A 25,101-nucleotide genomic window follows, 5' to 3' on the forward strand; every position below is an offset into this window, starting at 1 on the left:
AGGAAAGAGGTAGAGTAAACTTCAATCCATTTTAACTGGCTGCGGGTGTGATTTAGTTATTGCCACCACCTGTTATGTGCCACAGGTAAGTAACAGGTGTTGTTAATTACACAAATTAGAGAAGCATCACATGATTTTTCAAAGGGTGGCAATACTTTTGTCCGGCCCATTTATGGAGTTTTGTGTAAAATAATAATGATTTTTTTTTTTACCATTGTCTTTCGTGTTTTTTCATTGCAAGCACAATAAATGCAGATATTATTACCAAAGCATTTGTAATTAGAATCATTTTCTGGGAGAAATTGAGCATTATCTGACAGACTTAAAGAGGTGCCAATACTTTTGGCCATTATTGTATACCAGTGCTTCCAAAATTGTGACAAGTATCGTGTTAAACTGTGCAAAATGTTAGTCAGGCCCAACATTAGGCCTGTGACAAAATATCGAAATGATGATATATTGTGATACTTTGCATCCCAAAAGATTATCAATACGATCATGCCAAGAATAATTTTTAAAAGGTGTAAATCTTTAAAAAATAAATTAGGAACCAACAAGTTGGTACCAAAATCTTCCAACTCAGTTAACTCTATGGCTGCCATTGACGGCGCTCGGTGCCCAATGCTTTAAGACTGGGAAAGGCAACAGAACAGTCATTCATTCGAAACCAGAGCATTATCAGTCACTCTTTCCAATTTTTACAGGTCACTTTCTTTTCATTTTAGGGCATTTACACGTCACTTTCTAAGTTCCTGTTGAGTTTGAGCCACTGCCTATTCTATCCCGGGTGACATCCCGTTCTGTAACCCGAAATCAACAGGAAGTGACCCATAAAATGACCCAAAATCCACAGAAAGTGACTGAAAATTATCAGATAATGGCGTGAAATGGCCCAAAATTACCTCATTGCCTGGCATTGGCTGCCACTGATGGCCATAGAACTGGGACGGGCCCGTTTGAATTGGGAGGGGTTCATTTGCTGACACCCTCCAAATTCGAATGAATTGGATGTCTAATGCAGAAGATGAAGATAGCTTGTTTTTCTGTTTATTACGGTATGTCTTTTGTTGAATATCGTAAAATGATTTCCTGACCAATGTATCGATAATTGTTGTATCACCATATCGTAAGATCATCATTATCGTGAGCTTTATATTGCAAATCGCATCATATAGTGAAGTACCAAGAGGTTCCAACCCCTAATATAAACAGGATACTACTAAACTAGATCAAGTTAGAGCTCCAAATTATAATCACTGAGAAATTGTGTTAGAATACTGAGTTGAATTAATAACAAATGATGACGAATGCAGGTTTATACGTCATTAAATACACACTCTCGATATTTAGTCCTCTTGAGACTCTAAGATGAATACATAGTGATGACAACCGAGTGATTGGTTTGGATGATTAGTATGTGCTTTGATCTTCCAATTTCGTGTCCTTCATAATCTTGTTTTTTCAATTAATTGCAAAAAGCTCCATTACTTCACAATATATAAAACACACTAATTACCTTGAAGCCACCGATAAAGTAGTAATTGACAAATGGTTTATTGATACTGTACTATAGTATGAACCTTTTAAGTTTTGTTTCATAGACTGTAAAAGAACTGGACAAACCCTTGGTGACATCACCCATAGTGTTAGCCAACTTTTATTTGCTCCTTGCTTAGTCATTGTGTTTTTTTCCTCAGAAAACTTTCGAGAAAACATTTTTGGTCTGGCCTTTCTAATCGTCCAAATCACTAAAAAGCATTTTTTAAGATAAAATATAACAAATACGTGACATAGAATTTGAGATTAGTGCTGCAACGATTAATCGATTAACTCAAATAATTTAATGAGAAAAAAAGATTTGTATTAAATTTTGCTGCTTTGAGTATTCGTTTAATACTTTAATTAAAGTGGCGTTGTAATGGTTTGTTTTGAAAGTGTTTGCATTTAGCTTAATTGTTCTGGTTGGATACACTGCCCTCTAGTGGCAACAGTAAATATGACATACCGTAATTTCCCGAATATAACGCGCACTTTTTTTCCCCAAAATCAACTTGTAAAATCATGGTGCGCATTATACACGGGTACAGTAATGAAGACAGAAATATATATATGTTTTATATATATATATATATATATATATATATATATATGTAAACCGATTTTTAAAAAATTTTTATTGACACGGCCATGTTGTGTTGAAGAATCGTATGCGGCAATCCGTTTCCGACCATTACGGTACGTGAAGTCACCATTTTGTTTCGGTAATGGTAAATTGGTAAATGGTGTTATACTTATATAGCGCTTTTCCACCTTTCAATACTTCACTCTGATCGGTCGAATGGTTTCGTCTGTGTCAAATTCTGCTTTTTTCACTCTTCATAAAGCACAGAATTGTTTCTTGAACTCATTTGAGTCAACGTTTATTGCAGCTCTGCAACTCGGACCATAACAAACGTAACACATCACAGACTTCCTGTGTCCGTCAACTATACCTGTCCCTTGGGAAACTCAAACCCAAATAACAATAGTTCCTATTGTTACTGACGTGTCTACAGCGATGAGCGCTCTCCAATTTCCGACTTACGTTCTCACTTTCATTTTACCGTATCAGTCCATGGAGGAAACATTTATTCATCATGATGAAACGAGCAAGTTATACAGCAGCCTTTAAAAGAAAAGTCACATCTGTTTTGTTTTTTCCTGGATTCTGGTAAGTTGAAGAAGTTATCAGATCATATTATTACCGTACATATTGTTAGTTTACGGTAATGTTTTGAACTACCATTTTGCTATGCTTGTGCTGTGTTTCATCAGTCAGTAAAATGACATTTCTGTATCTGTACACGAGCTCTGTTTTTTTGTATTCTTCTATGTATTGGTGCTAAAATTAGGGTGCGCGTTAAAACAGGGGTTCAATAATTTTCCCTAGGTTTAACAAGTAAATTTGGGGTGCGCATTATACACGGGTGCGCCTTATATTTGGGAAATTACGGTAACTCATTTTACATGGCTGAATCCAGCTGCTCCCTGTTAAGACCAACATGAGGTAAGTTTTTGTTTGAGCTAATATTTTTTCTAATGCATTCGTAATTTAGTTTAGGTATATATAGCTGTTTTTTTTTGTGGGAATACGTGTTTGAAGCATTTGTTAAGAGCAGTGTAAAACAAAAAAAAAGTTAGTATTTTATAGCATTTAGGCTAGCACACTTTTCCTGTGTAAGTTAGCCAATTATTCTTTTGTTGAGGCAAAGCAGCTTAGAAAATGAATGAATGAATGTACTTAGGTCCTCATTTATTTATTTTTATACTGGTTGAGGTTCAGCTCAGGTATTTTGATTTTTTTTAGGCTCAGTGGTAGAGTAGTTGTCCCCCAACCCAAAGGTTGTGGGTTTGATTCTCTGCCCTGATGAACTCGTCTAAGTATCCTTGAGCAAGATACTGTACCCCACATTGCTCGTGGTGCTGCGTCACCAGTAGGTAGATGGCAATGTAGTGTAAAGCGCTTTGAGCGCCTTGAAAGGTGGAAAAGAGCTATACAAGTATAACACCATTTACCATATATTCCTTATCCGATTACTCAATTATTTGAACTAACTACTGTAGTTCATCGATTAAATAGACTACTAAAATAATCGATAGCTACAGCCCTAATTGAGATACACCTGTATACAGTACTTTTTACTGGCCATAAACTATAATGCACATTTAGGGTTGAATTATTATTTTACGCACACTTATGTTTATTTTGATCAACTAATGTTGAAGTGATTGCTTGTTGCCTGTTGAGTATTTCACTGGTTTTCCTAACTCAAACATTTATCTCATTATGCAAGAGGAAAAAATAGTCAGAAAGTCAGGCTGTGTATGCTTGCTCGTATTCTTTAAGATTGACTCTAATGTCTTTCCATTCTTCTTAGCAATTTCTCATGGTACAGTAACCCTACCTCCACTTCGCTAACCTCCTGACCTACTTCCTAAGCTCTGTGATATGTTTCTGTCACCAGCATCTAGCACTCCACCCACAGCTTTTATTGGAAACAGAGCATCTTGCCAGGCTCCAGCATGTCAAGCATCTAAAAAAACCGTGGCTAGTAGAAAGAAGCAGCTCGAATATCTGCCTTCCACGGCTGTTGTTGATACATCCAAACATGCAACAAACAAAGACGTATGGGGAAAATAGTGTAGGCATTTTAGTGTAATCCTGGCTGCTGTTCATGAATAAATCAACTTGTGACTTGTCAGAGAGAAAGTACGCCACGCCACACACACACACACACACAAATGGATATACGTTGTGTGGCGTTTGTGGATGAGTGCAATAATATGTCAGGTTGATTTTCTAGTATTTAGCTTGAGCTCCATGGTGGCTCATTTAAAAATGTAAATGCTGTCAAACTGCCTTGCTGCTTTCAGCCCATCATCTGTGGACGTTTATGATAGCATTCTTTCTCATCACAGGCCTGAAAAAATCCAGAGGTTACTGCAAAATTATTATTAGTATTATGATTATTTTTTAAAATACAAATTCTGATCTTGCAGTCTGCAGTGTATTTAGACCTCAAGGTGCTAATCAAGAGTTTGACATGGTCATTACCCACATAGGTCTGCCAGCGTTCCAGAATATTGTGGTCCACTTTCCAATCAGGGGTGGCAGTTAATACTTGAGCCTCAGGAACAGAAAGCTCAAGGCTTAATTTGAGGTTAAAAAAAGTCCTACTGTGTTACATGTCAATTGCCATCAAGCCTTTGAGCAATGTGCGAGCAATGTGCGCATAAACCTTGCTGACTTTGATTAGATAAAATTACCTAGTTTAGTTGAATATTTTAGTGTATAACTATATTTTCTTTATCCGTATTGGCCCGAATATAAGACAGTGTTTTTTGCATTGAAATAAGACTGAAAAAGAGGAGGTCATCTGATATTCGCGGTCTAGACATCATAACCATTCTCGACGCTAGATGTCAGATATCATTGAAGCGATGTTCTGTCATGATAGATCTCAGCTACTCTCCCCATTCACGACGCTAGATGGCGCCAGATATCATTGAAGCGATGTTCTGTCGTGTTCTCTCAAGTTTAACCAGTTTGCATTATTCATTCATTCATTTTCCATGCCGCTTTTTCCTCACGAGGGTCGCGGAGGTGCTGGAGCCTATCCCAGCTAACTACGGGCAGTAGGCAGGGGACACCCTGAACTGGTTGCCAGCCAATTGCAGGGCACAAGGAGACATACAACCATTCACGCACACACTCATACCTACGGACAATTTAGAGTGTTCAATCAGCCTACCATGCATGTTTTTGGGTTTGTGGGAGGAAACCGGAGTTCCCGGAGGAAACCCACGCAGGCACGGGGAGAACATGCAAACTCCACACAGGAAGGCCGAAGCCCGGGATTGAACCCTTGATCTCAGAACTGCGAGGCAGACGTGCTAACCACTCAGCCACCGTGCCGCCCCAGTTTGCATTATTTTATTACAATGTTTTTCCTTATTCAGATTTGTTTCAAGACTACAGTTACAGTTAGACTTCACTTTGATGGTTAATGCAGTTATTGCAATTTTGTTGTTTTATCACAATAGATTGGTTTATTTACATTTCAAAACCAGAAGCCATTCATTTACGAATGTGAGTGCACTTTAGTTTACATTAGGGCTGTCAAACGATTAAAATTTTTAATCGAGTTAATTACAGCTTAAAAATTAATTAATCGTAATTAATCGCAATTCAAACCATCTCTAAAATATGCCATATTTTTATGTAAATTATTGTTGGAATGGAAAGATAAGACACACGACGGATATATACATACAACATACTGTACATCAGTACTGTATTTGTTTATTGTAACAATAAATCCACAAATGGCATTATTAACATTCTTTCTGTTAAAGTGATCCACGGATAGACAGACTTGTAGTTCTTAAACGATAAATGTTATAGTTACAAGTTATAGTAATTTTATATTAAAACCCCTCTTCATGTTTTCTTTTTAATAAAATTTGTAAAATTTTCAATCAAAAGTAGAGTTAATATAATAATAATAAGAATAAAAATGACAATAATAAAAACAGAGTGAAAAGTTTTACGTGTATTTTGCATAGCTATTTTGATATGGAATGCCAGTTCATTTTGCATTGTTTAACTGTGTGTCAGAATAGGGCCTCATTACTATTGACTGAAGTGCTTTTCTTTTTGTGAACATTATTATTTTTTTTTTGAGAGATAGGAATATTATTTTTGTTGTGCTTTCACTAAACGATACTTATGTTTGTTGTGAAGGAGTTGCCTATGCTTATGCCAATAAACGGCGCGGTCCAAAGAACGCCTGTGTCCACTCGCCTTTACTGTACAACATATACTGTATCTGTGCATATATTACCCAAAATACAACAAGAGACACATAATTGCCACTAAAAAAAAGAAAACTTACCGAAATATGTGTGGAGCACAAATAGCAATTTGCATTGCATTGTGAATACAGCATAAACGTCTCACAACTACTAATTCTCCCACGTTTAGAAGAAATAACATGAGTATGGAACGGCGCTGCCCCCAAGCGGCCGGTGGCATTCTGTTCACTCTTAATGTCCATAAACAGCCTCATTGTAATCTGTTTGAGGCAATATGCGAGCGGGTCATTCATTGCATGCGTTAATTGCGTCAAATATTTTAACGTGATTAATTTAAAAAATTAATTAATGCCCGTTAACGCGATAATTTTGACAGCCCTAGTTTACATATTTAAATGTTCAGCTATTAAGATTTGAATGAGGCAAAATAACATGCTTTTTCTCTCAAATATATTGTTATACTCATTTGTTTCAGTTGTACTGTAATTATTTTCTCTATAAAAATTAATTTGGTGTTCAAAAAGTCTTTTTTCAAACTTGAGTATTGAAAAAGAGGGGGCGTCTTATAATCAGGGCCGTCTTAAAATCAGGGCCGTCTTATATTCGGGCCAATACGGTATATGCAGTGTTGTCTTTGGCAGTTCTTTTAATTTCGTCTTAGTCTTAAGGCCGAGTTATACTTCCGCGTCAGACCTACGCCGTCAAGGAAGAATCGAGTTACGACCCTACGCCGTAGCCTGACGCGCACCTCTCAATTTTTCTAACCTTCGCGTCGCGTAGACGCGTTGACGTAGCGAAAACGGACTGTGATTGGTCCGCTCAGACTGTTGTTTCCGGGCGAAAACACCGCCATTGTAGAATAGAATCAAACATTATTTTCTACACGCAAAAATGCACCAAGCCAACGGGAGTATCATCGAAGAGCAAGTCTCGTCAAGAAATTATTATTGTGACTGCCAAATGGCAAGGTCGGCGATCGAAAAAATAAATAAATGGAAGAACCACCGAGACGTGGGTGGTCGGAATCGAGTGGCCACACGAAGCGGTGACACAGTCGGCCAAAAACTGCCAACTTTTTATCACTTTATGTCGTATTTTTGGTTGGTGCACTTCATCATTTACTGTGTACATATATTTCAAGTATATGAAGAATAAAGCACAGATTTGGTGTCAAAAGAGTTGTTTTGATCTTTAATTTTCAATAACAGACAGTTCACACACACAATACATCATCACTGATTGAGAGTGCCTCGGTGCTTTTTATGATAACCTTAAAATCAAGCCTCCCAACGCAGTTTGGGAAGTTCCCTAGACGCCAGAAATCTGCTATGGCTTCCCACTGGCTGGTTGTAGGACACGGCAAACAAATCAGGCTGGAGGGCTTTGCAGACCTTGAACGCAGTGCTCGACGCCAGTTTGAAGCTAGCCGCCACAGCTAGCTCTCTCCACCCGAGTCTAAAACTCTCTGTGCGGCATCAAAAGTTGGCCAGACCGCCTCGAAACCGTCTTCTGCGTCGCCTGCCCGTCAACATTTGTATGTTCAATATTTATTCAGTGTTGATGAGCAGAATATTTACTTTCAAGAGTTCCATCTTGCATTGTTTATTTTTTCTCCGACTAGCGGAAGTAGTCAACAATCATGCCCCAAAACCATACAAACATAACGCCACATCCCTCTAGTGGCTTGGCGGTGAATTACAGAGCAACGCGTTCCCTCACCGCAGAACTATCGAATGTCGAATGACGCCGTAGTCGCTACGCCGTCACCGTAACGCGGGAGTATAACTCAGGCTTTAGTCTTTGGACGAAAATACGTATTAGTCTTATTCATATTTTAGTTAAATGTGTTTGTCTTCGTTTAGTTCTAGTCAACGAAAACTCGGACAAATTTCGTCTTGTTTTAGTCGACAAAGTTTTAGCCGATGAATAAATAAATAAATAAATAAATAAATAAAAGGTTTCCAACATTTCGAATCATCTTTGACGGATGAGCACATACTAATTGTAGAGTCTCCAAGGACATCAGCATCTTCATGATGACAATACACACTCAGCAGGAAAACAGCTCATTATTTGCAATTAATTAAACTCAAATGGACGCTAAGAGTTTAAGAAGACAGTTACCGAGTCACCGCGCTAAATGCTAATGCTAACGCTAACGCTATGTTAACGCGAACGCTATGCTAACGCTACACGTTAGCGTTAGATCACTCAGCACAGACCTTTAAAGGCTAAAGCAACATGGCATCGCCAAGATAAGAAAATAAAACTTTTTACCAAGCAACACCTGACACATGTGTTTCATAAAAGGAATCCTGGAACGGGCACACGCTTAAGCCTGTGTGTGGGGTGGGGGGGTTAATGGGGAGGCGCAGCACGTCACTTGAGTGACACGACCAACCACTGCTAAAATGCGTGCTAACTACACATACGATAAGAAAATATCAGGCACTGTGAACTTATGACAGAAGCTATGGCGAATTTCCATCTCTTGCATCCATCTCGTTATGTTTTAGTCTCCGAAGACACGTTTTTAGCTCGTGATCATGACGTCATCGACATAAAAAAAAATTGTTCGTTGACAAAATATTTTCGTTATCGTCATCGTTTACGAAAACATGACTGATTATATGGTAGTTCTTCAAGTAACCTAAACTACAATTGACTAAATACCCACTTGAAGAAAGCATGCTTTGGCTTATTTGGAGAACTGTCCAAGCGAGTTAAATTCTTTTAATTTCCTATAGGAAAAGGGAGCGTGAGAACAGGGAGTAAATAATACTTTAAAATGTATGTTTTAATAAGTTAATGTTGCAAGATAAGTGCCTGTAGGAGGTTAAAACTGCAAAAGAAATAGTTATTTTTATGAACATGGATTCCCTTCTATGCTGATTTCTTCTACCACATGTAGGTCTGTATCCATCAATGATAAATGGGGGATAACAAGAATAATGTGAAGTAGAGGCGTACGAAATTTCCGATTCTTAGATTATACGCGATTCGGTCGCGGAAGATTCGCGAACGATTCACAAACATCCAAATTCGGATTATTGAAATATACCAAATAAAGCGGAACTGCACACACAAACACAGTCAGCGCAGTCTTCGGGACGCAATGAGGAATGGACTGACAACTTATGCCGCTAGATATAAAAACAATAATACCTGACTGCGGCCGACAGCCGCTTCAAAACACGCCCACGTTGCTACAAACTACGTCCTCATATGCTATGGTAGATATCAAATGTACAGTATGCAGAACTAGATGCGAAATGACACTTGTTGGCATTAGTAAACAGCCGCCATCTTTAACCTAATTGACTTTTTATCTAAAATACTCCTAAATTGGCAAAATCTTGACTTGAATCTCTCTTGAAACACCACTTTAACTAAACGAATACTCGAAGCAACAGAATTTAATTCGAATATTTTTTTTCTAATCGAATACTCGAGTTAATCGATTAATCGTTGCAGCTCTAGTTTTGAACTGTTAGCTTGGTTGTGAAATGGATTTATGCACAATATTGGTAACTAATGTACGAAACATTAAAAGCAGCTAATAACTGGGGAGTGAGGGGGCGTGAGGGGTACATCAATAATTGATTTATAATCTAATCGTAGCCTCTGAATCGTAATCGAATTGTTAGATGCCCCTAGATTCCCGCCTCTAATGTATAGTAAAAAAAAAAAGTTTCTGTAAAGTAAAGATTATCGGCACTGAAATTTGGAAATTTGACGTACTGTATATCTGCATCGGCCTTTTTTTTAAATCCGACCGGCCCATATGAAAAAAATCTATTTAAAACTGAATTATTTCGGCTCAGATGTAGCCGTGCCTCTCTCTTCTGCCTGCTGTCTCCTGCACTAATATTCACCCCGTGCTCTGATTGGTTAAATTGTATTGGTAAATGGATTTTTACCGCCTCTCCACCTTTTTGAGGCCCTCAAAGCGCTTCACACTATATCCTCATCTACCTACTGGAGACGCAGCACCAGGAGCAACGTGGGGTTTAGGATCTTGCTCAAGGATACATAGACGAGGTCATAAGGGCGGAGAATTGAACCTACGGCCTCTGGGTCGGGGAACAACTACTCTACCAATGAATTTCAGAGAGCTATTTATTACAGAGCATACGACAGGAGAAAAAAAGTCTTAAATAGCATTATTACAGTATGTGAATTTTTGGAATCATATTTTGAGACGATTCGACTATATACAACAATTTAGCAAAGCGCAGATGACGAGAAATTAGTATTTTAATCTGCCGGTTAGCCACGCCTACCATTATAGGGCTCAAGCGTCCCCAACAGGTAGATGACGTCAGCGGGTGACTGGGCACATCGGTTTTACTATACAGCCCATTGAGGGGGAATTATTCAGAACGAAGAAAATGCGACGAAGAGAGCCGCAAAATGTCGTTGTTTCAGTCTCTCTACTCCAATATTTTTACAGGATATTCTTTTTATCCAAGTATTTTTCCCCAATAGATAAATAAATGGCTTGAGAAGGACCAGTCAGCCCATCGAGGGGGAATTATTCACAACGAGGAAAACGCGACGAAGAGATCTGCAAAATGTCATTGTTTCTGTCTCTTTACTTCAATATTTTTACAGGATATTCTTTTTAACCAAGTATTTTCCCCAACTGCTAAATAAATGGCATAGTCATGACAAATATCAGTCTTGTGCTTAATGGAATATGAAATAATAAAAATGCACTTACTCAGGACGACATGGCAAAATTACTCCATAATGGTCAAAACTGTCGACTTCACCTTTACTGTCGCACCTCCCGAACAATATTTTATGACACCAAAATCGGACATATGTCATTTCCCTTCCCCGGCTTCGGAGAATGTAAACAAACCAAGAGGCGTGACAGCTAGCCGACATGCTAACCCGAACCGAGTGATGTTTCAAAGTCTTCGAAGCGGAAAATCACACATAACTAGCCCGGATTATTTGACATGACGACTGGGTTGTCGATTGTCTTCGCGGATCGGCAAACCGCCTGGAAGAGGGCGGCTGCAGTTGTTGTGCAGCTAACGTGCAGCTAATGTGCATGAGGAGAGCTTTTTACATGCCAATCAATGATCAAACGTAAGTAGTCCTTTATTTAAAGAAAGTTTGTAGTGTTTACTTTGTAATCGCTGTACTCGTATTTGACATAATACAAAACAAGATGTTTACTCACTTCCTCGTAAGTCCAATGGTCCCACAGTAGTAGGGCTTGTTTTGGCCAATATCCACGGTGAATGGGAACCTTTTGAAATTCCAAAAAGGCGCACACGCCTCTCCCTCATACAGCAAGATTTTTCTGCAGCCGTTTGGCTGGCGTGATGCGAAAAATAAACGTATTAATCTGAAAAATCAGCTGAATCCTTAGTCCTCATACACAACAGTACGCTGTATAGTGAAGAGGACGCCTTCACCCGTACACGTCACAGCGCCCTCCTCCTCAATGCAAGACCGAAGCCGGAAGTCACTCATTTTCATGGCGAGGGATTAAAAAAAAAAAATAAATATAGCGATCGCTTCCACACACATCCAAGCAGCCCATATCATTCAGGAGCATAAAATACCGCATGTATTATGAAATAAACATGCTTTTTCGTGTCACGTGCACTTTAATCTTTTATTGAACTTTATAAGAGAGGTTTCTGAGTCTAGGAAATTCAGGCACTTCTGGAACTATTATTTTCTATTTGTGTAATTCAAATAAATAAGCTCAGGTATTTCAATGAAGTTCAGTGTTTGCATCGTTCCATTTTTTTTGCGCCAATTTTTACAGTTTTAGTGCAAATGAATATAGGCTCTAAAAATGGGTAATCGCCCCCCTAACTACTATTAGGGGTTCAGTCCTGAAAAACCCATATCGATCGATTTCTTCTGTAGTGTACTATATGAATATGGCAGTGTAAGGAAAAAGTGAAATTTTCAGAAGACTAGCTGCTTCATAAGGGCCTTAATTAGTCACTGGCAACGTCTTAATAAAGCAAATTGAATAAAACCAAAGTTCACTTGCTTTGGCGAGTATTTGCCCATTCATCAATTCTTTCATCAATCAGGAGATAGGCTAGAGCTCTCATGAAACACTAATATGCAGCAGCACAGTAGTTAGGAATCACTTCAGTCATGTAGTGTTGCATTAGGAAGCGACAGCATATGAGCAGTGAGGAAATAAGTATTTGTACACCTGAGGAAATCAATGTCAATATTTGATACAGTAACCTTTGTTTACAATTAAAGACGTCAGATGTTTTCTCTAACTTTTCACCAGGTTAGCACACACTGCAGCAGTGATTTTGCATCACTGCTCTACACAGATCTTCTCTAGATCAATCAGGTTTCTGGAATGTCACAGAGTTTGAGCTTCCGCCAAAGATTTTCTATTGGGTGTATGTCTGTAGACTGGCTAGGCCCCTGCCAGAACATTGCTACGAAGCCTTCGTTATTCTTGCTGTCTACTTACGGCCATTGTTCATGTTGGAAGACCCTGTCACGACCCATTTTTAATGCTCTAACTGAGAGAAGGAGGTGATTCCCCAAAATTTCCCAATACATGGCCCTGGTCATCCTCTCCTTAATACAGTGCAGTCGTCCTGTCCCATGTGCAGAAAAACACCCCCAAAACATGATGCTACCACCCCCATGCTTCGCAGTAGGGATGGTGTTCTTGGGAAGGTACTCATCATTCTTCTTCCTCCAAACACTATGAGTGGAATTAAGACCAAAAAGTTCCATTTTGATCTCATATGACCACATGCCTTTCTCTTATGACTCCTCAGGATCATCCAAATGGTCATTGGCAAACTTAAACGTGCTGGTTTAAGCAGGTGAACCTTCCGTGCTATGTATGATTTTAAACCACGACGTCTTACCAACAGTAACCTTGGAAATGGTGGTCCCAGATCCTTTCAGATCATTGAACAGCTGCTCCTGTGTAGTCATTGGCTGATTCTTCACAATTCTCAGGATCATTGAGACCCTACGAGGTAGATCTTGCATGGAGCCCCAGTCCGAGGGAGATTGACAGTCATATTTAGCTTCTTCCGTTTTCTAATAATTGCTCCAACGGTAGATCTTATATCGCCAAGCTGCTTCACAATTGCCCCGTAACTCTTTCCAGTCTTGTAAAGCTCTACAATTCTGTGTCTGGTGTCTTTGGACAGCTCTTTGGGGTGTATGATGTGGACAGGTTTTTATATGCAGCTAACTGCCTCAAACAGGTCAAAAAGTTGGACTCCAAAAGTCAATCTCCACTCCACTTATTTCGGAGAATAATGGAGTGGAGGTTGACTTTCTAAAGGCAACAAACAGATCTTTCAGGCTCACAATTGTAACTAATAGACAGGTGTTCAAATACTTATTTGCAGAAGTAGAATACAAATAAATTGTTAAAAAAATCATACGCTGTGATTTCTGTATTTTTTTTTATATTGTCTCTCATACTGGACAAGCACCTACTATAAAAATATCAAACCCACCCATCATTTCTAAGTGGGAGAACTTGCAAAATCACAGTGTGTTTAAATACTTATTTTCCTCACTGTATACTGAAGTTTAGGTGAGAATGAATATAGTGCAATGTGTACTTTTGCGTATATGCTCCGAGTAGCAATATCTGCATCCAAACACATTGAAATCAAAATGGTGTCGTTAACCCAGTATTTTTTTTTTTAAAACTTATTATTATTATTATTATTTTTAAACGTTCTACATATAGATAAGGTCATTAAAAACCATCCCCATCCACCCAGAATTGCTAAAATGTAGGGCTGCAGCTATCGATTATTTTAGTAGTTGATTAATCGATGAACTAGTTGGTTCGAATAATCGAGTAATCTGATAAGGAACATGAAAAATTACAATACCTGAGCTGGGCCACAAAAGGTATTAAAAAATGAATAAATACGGATCTACAGTATATACAACAAAAGAACAATTGGCTAACTTACATAGCAAAAGTCCGCTAGCTTAAATGCTACAAAATGCTACCGTTTTTTTTTTTTTTTTTTTTTTTTTTTACAATGCTCCTAACAAATGGTTCAGACACATTCCCACAAAAAGAAAACAGCTAAATATACCTATAAACTAAATTACAAATGCATTAAAAAACATGAGCTCAAACAAAAACTTACGTTGGTCTGAACAGGGAGCAGTTGGATTCAGCCATGTGAAATGAGGCCGACCAGAGGGTAGTGTATCCACTCTAATCAATAAAATGAAATGCAAACACTTTCAAAACAAACCACTACAACGGCACTTTAATTAAACGAATACTCGAAGCAACAAAATTTAATTCGAATATTTTTTTCTATTCGAATACTCGAGTTAATCGATTAATTGTTGCAGCACCACTAAAATGCCCGAGGACAGTGTAAATTGCATAACTTACAGTCTATACTACGCCACACATGAATGTATGTGATGTACTTTGGTTTTAGAGAAATGCATCTGATCTTTCAATATAATAAAAACAATAATACCAGCCTGTAAGACTCTCTATAGTGCACTTGAGTGCAAGACTTCCCAGCCCAACAGCTGACCAATTTAAAGAACGTAGATTTTAAAAATTTTGGTAGGCATTAGAAATGAAGAAGACTAGCATTTAACATTGACCATGTCATTGCAAGGCAGCACATGGGATTAGTGGATACGAAGTCTGCCTCACAATCTTGAAGTCCATGGTTTGAATCTTGGCTTCGGGAAAGTTAAGAGTGTGTGGAATTTGCATGTTTTTCCTGTGCATGTTCTGTGCATTTATGGAAACACAAGAAATATTACCAAGCTTCACTGATCTTCATAAATTGATATGATGCATGCTGCATATGACACTTAACTGACAGCCAAGTAACTGGAAACGCACAAATCACTGGAGGAGATGTTTTGTGAGATCAGTTTTATTTTTAAAGCAAAAATATTTACAGTATGAATTGGGATTACAACAGCGCTTCTAGGTTTCTAGGTTTACAAATGGGAAAAATCCATGAATCATGCCTTCGCTTGCAATTCAAAAACATCTTTAGACAATATTCATACAAATGCGAAACTTATCTTAAGTACAGTCATGGACGAAATTTTTTGCCCACCTGGAATTCTTGTAGAAAATTCAGCGTTTCTCACAGAAATGAATGCATTTACAAATGTTTTCAGTATGTGTGCCAGAAATAAGAATAAGGCCTACAAAGAAAAGAACACAGTGCCTATAGTCAAACATGGTGGCGGTCCAATGATGTTTTGGGGTAGTTTTGCTGCCTCTGGTACTGTGTGCCTTGACAGTGGGCAAGGAGTCATGAATTATGGAGACTATCAAAATGTTTTGGGCTGCAATGCAGGACCTCAATATCGGTTGCGGGTGCACCGGGGGTGGTTTGGGGCCGGGGTTGACCAGGACCCTGGCGCTTCTCCCACCCTGCGGCCGGTGGCTCTGGTGGACGGGGCCACGCCTATGATAGCCTGCCTCTTAATTCACGCACTTCTTGCTTTGCACTGTAAATATCTTTCACCCTGGCACTTACACACTCATTCATTTCCCCGGGGAGAGTTGGGACAGGGCCGTGGGGGTGGTGGTGCGTCCCCTCTTCCCATCCCTGAGGGCCGGTTGATGGGAGCGCGGGTGGCCCGGGGGACAACCCTGGATCCCGGTGGGGTGGGGTGGGGGGTGACGATGGCTCCTTTGCTGGGCTACAGGAGGAGGGATGTGCTGCACTCCACCCTCCCTCCCCGGGTTGGCCGGGTGGGGGTCGGGGCCCTGGGTTGGTGCCTGCGCGGTGTCTCCGCTCGTCTGCGTGTGGCTGTCGCGTGCTTGGGGGGGCTCGCGTGCGGCTGGATGTGATTGGGTGCGCTCGGGTGGGGGTTCCCAGTGCCGGGACTGGCGGTGGGGCGGCGTAGAGTCGGTTGCCAACAGGCTTGCACTCACAAAGGATTCACATGATTACTGGGTTCTAGATCACAGAGCTGATTTGTGTACACTCTACCCCTCACAATCACTTAGCCTATAGACTTCCCCACCCCTCTCCCTCCCCTTCTTTCCCAGGTCAACAGGCCCCCCACATGGTGTCAACTGGAAATACATCTAGCTGACGATAGCACCAACATGTTAATAGTTAATGTAGGCGTTCAATGTATTTCTTGTTGTTGTTTGTGCTTCTTTTCTGTTTTTTTCTTGTTTCTTTTCTTCTGTCCCCCCCATAACTTCTTCCTGTTCGCTGTTTTGTCATAATAAACGAGATATGTTGAATGATCACAATGGAAGTAACTCATATTCTCAATGTGAAATATTAAAACTGTTCAGAGACCAACCGGACACTTAGACTTCCATTCTCCGTGTCAAACAGCTGAACAAGACAGGTTAAAAAAGAAATGTTGCTCTTATAATTTTTTTTTTTACTTTTAATCACGTAAAGCACCTTGAGTATGAAATGGGCTATATTAATAATGCTGCTTTACCTAACCTTTCTCCTACTGATCCCTGAAATAGTCTGTCCGCTGGTACAAGAGGATGTTCATTTGTCTAAAATGTCCTTGATTTTAATTGAAAGGAGTGTTATTTGAGCTCATCGTTATGTTGTACAATAGAGAACACTGACCTGAATGCATTATATGGGAGCATGAATATTATGCAAAGATTTTCCAAGACATTTTTTTTGTGTAACCACGTTTCCTTTCCTTGAGCAAGCAACTATTCGCACATTAATTTGAGCCTGTGGCAGTAAACAAATATATGCTTCTGGCTAATGAAACTTCAGGAATAAATATAACTGTTTTGAAACTATTATTATTCTCTTGTGGGTTGAAACATATTGTGTTTTGTTTCTTTTCAGCTCCAAAGACCTGCAGCCCGAAGCAGTTTGTATGCAAAGATGGCGTGACATGTATCTCAAAAGGATGGCGCTGTGACCGCGAGAAAGACTGTCCAGACGGCTCGGATGAGGAGCCGGATGTTTGTAAGTTTTTCCTAAAATAGTCCAAACTTAAAGAATATGATTTGTTTTGTTTACTCTGATTGTGTGAATCGGGTTAGATTTACAGGAAAGTCAACCCCAGCTGACGTTAACGCATTCAGAGCGCATAATTTGAGCTTTGGTGGAATTGAATGTTTTTCAGCTCTAAATTTAATGGTTTAGAATGCCTCTTCTCATTTTTATTCAATCATACCATGCAGTTTCTATGAATTAACAACAATTTATCTTCATTTATTAGCAGCAAATGTCACTTGGACCCTAAATTGTGTTTTGCAGACATGGGTTTCACTGTGCTTCAATGTTTGATCCTCTTAACACACTCTGACTGACATAGATTGATAGTCTATATTAGATTTATTTGGCGTGGCAAGTGAAAACAATTGAATGTTTTGTTTGCTGTCCATAGAGGTCACTTTGCGTCTTAAGCTGCCCCGTCATGGGCCATTAAGAGAATTTCAATGTTTTTTTTTTTTTTTTTTAAATAAATCTGTGATGAATGGGATTTCCTTTTATTCTCACAGCGCCACGGTAGGTGCGGTTAATGAGACAAATTCAAACCGAATGTACTAAAAAAAGACAGCCATGGTTTTACAGTCTACATTAGAGATGAAATGCTCTCAGGCTGGATCTCTGAGGAGGGAATGAGAGCTGCAGTGTCTCAAGGGTCAGCTTTTTAGTGGTATTTTTCCAAGAGGACATAGTGTTTGGACATAGAGGAAAAAGTGTGTGCTTTTGTGTGTGCGTATAGGTTTGACATGTTTTTGGAGGGTTGGCATAGTGTTAGAGACTGGGAGGCCAGGGTGAAGCCTCAAGATGAAGTCTAGACGCAAAGACTGTAAGAGTTAGGTCTGGAAGTCATTAAAGACGCGCCCACAGCAATGGAGAAACCTGCTGTTTTGCACAACCTGCTCTTTCCTCCTTCTCCTCATCTGTGGGCGAGCCTGCTTCCATGTCTCTATCTGGGACAGAAACAACAGTGACTGCATCCCTTGTCTCATTCCACGGTTCTCTTTTGCCAGAACTTCTGAAAAACAACAGTTGCGGGAATAGCGCACTGAAGGAACTTGACTTCACACTGTGGTAGTGGAAAAGCTTGTGAGTCAGAGACAGGCCGAGCACTATGTGGCCTACAGTATTGAGAAATACATTTTAATCTAATTAGAAGCTGCTTTGGATTTTTGAAACCTAATTCTTCTTCTGTCACTAAAAGTCTACAGTGCGGCAAATAAGTATTTAGTCAACCACTTATTATGCAAGTTCTCCCACTTGAAAATATTAAAGAGGCCTGTAATTGTCAACTTGGGTAAACCTCAACCATGAGAGACAGAATGTGGAAAAAACGCAGAAAATCACATTGTTTGATTTTTAAATAATTTATTTGCAAATCATGGTGGAAATCATGGTGGTCAATACCAAAAGTTCATTCCAATACTTTGTTATGTACCCTTTGTCGGCAATAACGGAGGCCAAACGTTTTCTGTAACTCTTCACAAGCTTTTCACACACTGTTGCTGGTATTTTGGCCCATTCCTCCATGCAGATCTCCTCTAGAGCAGTGATGTTTTTGGGCTGTCGTTGGGCAACACGGACCTTCAACTCCCTCCACGGATTTTCTATGGGGTTGAGATGTGGAGACTGCCTAGGCCACTCCAGGACCTTGAAATGCTTCTTACTAAGCCACTCCTTTGTTGCCCTGGCTGTGTGTTTGGGATCATTGTCATGCTCATGCCATGCCCCATTCATTATTTCCTTCACACAGATCAGTCGTCCTGGTCCCTTTGCAGAAAATGCATGGTGTTTCCACCCCCATGCTTAACAGTGGTTATGGTCTTCTTCGGATGTAATTCAGTATTCTTTCTCCTCCAAACACGAAAACCTGTGTTTCTACCAAAAAGTTCTAATTTGGTTTCATCTGACCATAACACATTCTCCCAGTCCTCTTCTGTATCATCCAAGTGCTCTCATGGGAACTGCAGACGGGCATGGACATGTACGTGCTTCAGCAGGGGGACACGTCTGACAGTGCAGGATTTGAGTCCTTGACGGCGCATTGTGTTACTGATAGTAGTCTTTGTTACTGTGGTCCCAGCTCTCTGTAGGTCATTCACTAGGTTCCCCCGTGTGGTTCTGGGATTTTTGCTCACCGTTCTTGTTATCATTTTGACGCCACGGGGTGAGATCTTGCATGGAGCCCCAGATCGAGGGAGATTATCAGTGGTCTTGTATGTCTTCCATTTTCTAGTAATTACTCCCAAAGTTGATTTCTTTACACCAAGTGTTTTACCTATTGCAGATTCAGTCTTCCCAGCCTGGTGCAGGTCTACAATTTGTCTCTGGTGTCCTTCGATAGCTCTTTGGTCTTGGCCATAGTGGAGTTTGGAGTGTGACTGACTGAAATTGTGGACAGGTGTTTTTTTATACCGATAATGAGTTAAAACAGGTTCCATTAATACAGGTAACGAGTGGAGCCTCGTTAGACCTCGTTAGAAGGTAGACATCTTTGACAGCCAGAAATTTTGCTTGTTTGTAGGTGACCAAATACTTATTTTCCACTCTAATTTGGAAATAAATTCTTTAAAAATCAAACAATTTATTTTCTGTTTTCCCCCCCACATTCTGTCGCCTATGGTTGAGGTTTACCCATGTTGACAATTATAGGCCTCGCTAATCTTTTCAAGTAAGAGAACTTGCACAATTGGTGGGTAACTAAATACTTATTTGCCCCACTGTAAGGATAGTTTAAGGAAAAACATTTTCTGTTATAGCACAATGTCGAGAAAATTCATTTTCCATCCAAACTAGTTCAGAGTTCAGTTCAGATTTGCTTTCATCTGGAAAAAGTACTTTGGACCACTGAGCAACAGTCCAGTGCTGCTTCTCTGTTGGCCAGGTCAGGCGCTTCTGCGCTGTTTCAGGTTCAAAAGTGGCTTGACCTGGGGAATTGCGGCACCTGTAGCCCATTTCCAGCACACGCCTGTGCACGGTGGCTCTGGATGTTTCTACCCCAGACTCAGTCCACTGTTTCTGCAGGTCGCCCAAGGTCTGGAATCGGCCCTTCTCCCCAATCTTTCTCAGGGTACGGTCACCTCTTCTGGTTGTGCAGCGTTTCCTGCCACACTTTTTCCTTCCCACAGACTTGCACACTCTGGGATACAGCACTCTTGGAACAGCCTATTCGCTCAGAAATTTCTTTCTGTGTCTTAGCCTCTTGCATGAGGGTGTTAATGATGGCCTTCTGGACAGCAGTCAGGTCGGCAGTCTTGCCCATGATTGCGGTTTTGAGTAATGTACCAGGCTGGGAGTTTTTAAAAGCCTCAGGAATCTTTCGCAGGGGTTTTGAGTTAATTCGTTGATTCAGATGTTTAGGTTAGTAACTTCTTTAGAGTACCTTTTCATGATATGCTAGTTTTTTGAGATAGGGATTTTTGGTTTTTCTTGACTTTTTTTTTGCCAAAATCATCAATATTAAAACAATAAAAGCCTTGAACTACTTCAGTTGTCTGTAATGAATCTAAAATATATGAAAGTTTAATGTTTATCAGTACATTACAGAAAATAATGAGCTTTGTCACAATATGCTATTTTTTTTGGGAGGACCAGTATTAGAACCCCTCTTCCCATTTTCAAGATCTACAGGTTAAATTCACCACCACAATAACGTTAAGTGTTCTTACAGTTTTCTAATGGGCTCCATTCTTAACTGGTAGCTTTTATTTATTATTTTAAATTTTGATCATTTAGATCAGCATTCAGATCTGTTTCGCCTAAACGCACACTCTCAAAATGCCAAAATTGTGTCACATTAGTTTTGTTGTGCTTATTTCCATTATAGCACAAGCAGTAATTACACTTCTGTGTTGCTGAGTGCTGTTTTTACTTTGCTTTCTCTCATATTTGTACTTACGTGTCCTCCCTGATTATGCAGTGTTCAGTTTGGCAGATAGCAATAGTTGTCAAAATGAGTAGCAAAGTGGTCCTGTGTAAAAAGTACTAGCAATACACGATCACTTAATTATCATTAGCCTGTCAAGTCTGCTGCTTTCCTTATTTATTTAAATATTTCATAAAAATAATGGCAATTGTAAATAACCTTGCTCTCACTGCCATTTCAAGCCTCCAAACAACTGTGGCAAAAACAGCATTGTCGCATACAGATTAGAGCATCCAACAATACTTGCAGGCATATAATAGTAAGTACCAAAAAAAGGGGCATTATGTTTCACATTTGATCATTTTTCTAAATGCAGAGCTGTGTGAAGGATATGCGAGTTAGACTGGACTGTAATTGTGGTTATCTTTGAAAGTTGGAACTCTAGACTACTATTGGCTCCTTCCGATCGTCATACTTTTGTCTATATGGCCATAAGGCCTTTCTCTGACTCACAACCGTTCTACTACCATAATATAAAGTCAAGTTCCTTCAAGTTTGTTTGTTGCGATCGTACACTTGTTGAGGAAGCTTTTTGTTCAACATTGCATAAGGATGGTTTATTGATTCCTTACGTTGCTGCAGTTTCACAGTGGCCCTTGTTGAGGGGTTGTCTATTGCGAGTGAAGTCAGCCACTGTCCACTGCAGCTGCTCTGTTTCACCCACAATGCTGTCCTTTGTACTCCGGGGTGGTGGGCCAGACTGAGATGGAGAGATACTGATTGAGGACAACAAAACTGAACGATTGTATGGACATTAAAGATGCACGTTAATATCAGTTACCGATAATTATCGGCCGATAATGGCAATTATGACGTCACACAGATAATCTAGATTAAAATAAATTCAACCGATAATGCAGTCGGATAATTATATACTTGATTTAGCCTCCAAATGTTGGCAATCAATGCAGTTTTGTCCAATTCTGCACCGCCCCCTCAACCCCTCCTCCCTTTCAAGCAAGAGTGACGCGTTACACGACATGGTTGAAGCAGTTGGATATCATGGGGGCTCTGTCACCAGTTTGGGTCGACTTTTCCGTGTGTAAAACAAATGACGCTCTCCCCATCTCCAAAACACGCACTGCAGAAGTTCCACAAGGCGGAAAGAAAGCGCCCCCATTCAACACCACTAACCTGATCAGCCATTTAAAGTTGCATCACAAAGATCTGTGGAACGAATATGAGGCTGCCGCTAGTGCGAAGGCTAAAGCTAATAATGGGAAGCTACGGACCACTATCAGATACAGATTGCCGCTAGTTTTCGAACACTATTCTTCGTGAAATACATGCTGATCACGTCAGTTTCACCACGGACATTTGGACAAGTGATGTCAGTCAAGTAAGCATGCTTAACATGACAGCATAGTGGTTTGATGACAAGGTCAACATGCACCAAACCACACACAAATACTCACAAAACTGCCTGGGTAACAGAGCTGAAGCAAGTAATGCATTCAGTACACTGCAAATTTATATCGTCTTAATGAGATTATTTTTCTTAAATCTTCATCAAATAATTTTCTCCATCTTGTTTTGGGTGTTAAAGACTAGTTAACAGATGAAAATGTCAGATTATTCCACTTACTTGAAGTATATATTACTATTTGTTCTTATTAAGCCCATACATTTAAAAATTGGTAATTTTTCACCTAAATCAAGAAAAAAAAATGCTTTCAAATAATGTTTTGAACCATATCTTTTCTCGAATAAAGAACGTTTCTGACAAACAAGCTTTTTTTTTAAGGATAAATACAATAATTTATTGCTTAAAATGAAGGCTGTCAACGATTAAAATTTTTAATCGAGTTAATCACAGTTTAAAAATTAATTAATCGTAGTTAATCCCAATTCAAACCATCTATAAAATATGCCATATTTTTCTGTAAATTATTGTTGGAATGGAAAGATGAGACACAAGACGGATATATACCGTACATTCAACATACTGTACATAAGTACCGTATTTGTTTATTATAACAATAACTCAACAAGATGGCATTAACATTATTACCATTCTGTTTAAGCGATCCATGGATAGAAAGAGTTGTAATTCTTAAAAGATGCATTTTAGTACAAGTTGTAGAAATAATATATAAGAACCCCTCTCAATGTTTTCGTTTTAATAAAATTTGTAAAATTTTCAAACAAAAAATAAACTAGTAGCTCGCCATTGTTGACGTCAATAATTACACAATGCTCACGGTGCTGAAACCCATAAAATCAGTCGCACCCAAACGCTAGCAGAGGGCGACAAAACACCAAAAAAACACAAGTAACAAATGGACATGATACTGTGCTGTCATTTTAATCTGTTTGAGTGGGGCAATTGCGTTAAATGTAGTGATGCACGATAATACATTTTTCAACCGATAACGAAAACCGATAATTTCCTCCTCATTCTAACCGATAATGTCAGGCCGATAATTCTATTAAAAGATTTATGTAAAATTTTAAAGTATACACAAAAGAAAATATTACTGTGCAAAAATATAATTTATTGCTTTTTTTCAACATAAAATATGAACAAGTACCGGTATTCAATTCCAACATCTAAATAATGACAGATTGTCTGACATTGTGTAATTGTAAACTTTTGGCAACAATTACTTACTGAGTAAATACCTAAGTTGCACAAAAATGTCTTTAAAAGTAAGCCATTCCTAACATATATAACATTAATACACAGCAAAACACACCTCCTTAAAACTAGTCAGTTTTATAAGTGTAAATCTATTAGAAATAAGTGAAATTATCTGCCAGAGCTTTAAGTGTATTTCTCTCAGATTTCTTGGAAGAAAAATAGCTAGCTGAAAATAATCTTAACAGCCTTATTTTAAGCAATACATTATTATACTTAATCCTAAAAAAACAACTTTGTTTGAATAATATTTGTGGCTACAGAATGTTATTGTTATGTCATTACAACAGGAATGTGCATATTTAAATTGATAAGTGTTAATAAGTGCCAATAGGTTTTGATTATCTACTGTGACTGTAATTGAGCAGACAAATGAGTTAAAATAATTTGAAAAGTGATTGCTAATGTTATATGCTTTATTGCGCACTGTGAAAATAATTAACTCGAAGAGCGAGATGTCATTCTGCAGCGCTTTGTTTACTTTTGCGGCACTCACGACATGTGCTTTACAGCAGCTAAACTGATACACGGCAGTACTATTTGGATGGAGTTGGAGCTCGCATCTCCGTGCGTGTTGTTTTGTGCCCGAGTTTTGTTAAGCCGAAAATAAAGGCAGCGTTACAAAGTCATCTGACCGCTCGTCATTTTACATACTGAACGCATTATTGACTGGCTGACTTCGTTTTCTCCATGTTTAAATTATCATCTAACCACTGTGCCGTCATGATAAGCTTGCTTACTGGACATGACTTTTCCAAATATCCGTGGTGAAAATGTGATTGGCATGTTTTTCATGAAGAATGATGGTCGTAGGGCTTTGGCTCTCGGGTCATTTTGGTTAAAAAAAAAAAAAAAAAAAAAAAATCAGTTTCTCGCCTCGGCGGCTACGTTCGTACCGGATAATCCGTCCGCACCGGCCTGTTCGCCGCGGCGTAATCGGGGCCTGGCTCTGCTCGCACGCCGTGGGGGAACGCTCGAGAAACCGGGGTGTTCGCCGGAGGTCCTGAAGCCGGGGAACCGGGCTCTGCCCGCCCCGCCAACGGCGAGGCGGCGGCGGCCTCCCGGACCGGCCAGAGCGGCAGGCTCCGTCGGAAGACGGCTACTTGCAAACTATCGGTCTCCAGTCGTGCCGGTGTTTAGCCTTAGATGCGAGTTTACCACCCACCTTGGGCTGCTTTCCCAAACAACCCGACTCTGTATTGTCACAAGCA

The 25,101-nt window shown here is 39.5% G+C and overlaps 1 protein-coding gene across 2 annotated transcripts in view; it reads left to right on the forward strand.

Annotated features, from left to right (window-relative positions):
- LOC130921326 (low-density lipoprotein receptor-related protein 1-like) overlaps positions 1–25,101 on the forward strand; it is a 338,897-nt gene that overhangs the window by 40,222 nt on the left and 273,574 nt on the right. For both annotated transcript variants that reach the window (XM_057845057.1, XM_057845058.1), the window contains exon 2: positions 17,181–17,303. In XM_057845057.1, the coding sequence (XP_057701040.1) occupies positions 17,181–17,303 (123 nt within the window). The remainder of the gene's footprint in view (positions 1–17,180; positions 17,304–25,101) is intronic.

The sequence above is a fragment of the Corythoichthys intestinalis genome, chromosome 9, assembly GCF_030265065.1.
Source record: "Corythoichthys intestinalis isolate RoL2023-P3 chromosome 9, ASM3026506v1, whole genome shotgun sequence".
In the NCBI taxonomy this organism is placed as follows: Eukaryota; Metazoa; Chordata; class Actinopteri; order Syngnathiformes; family Syngnathidae; genus Corythoichthys; species Corythoichthys intestinalis.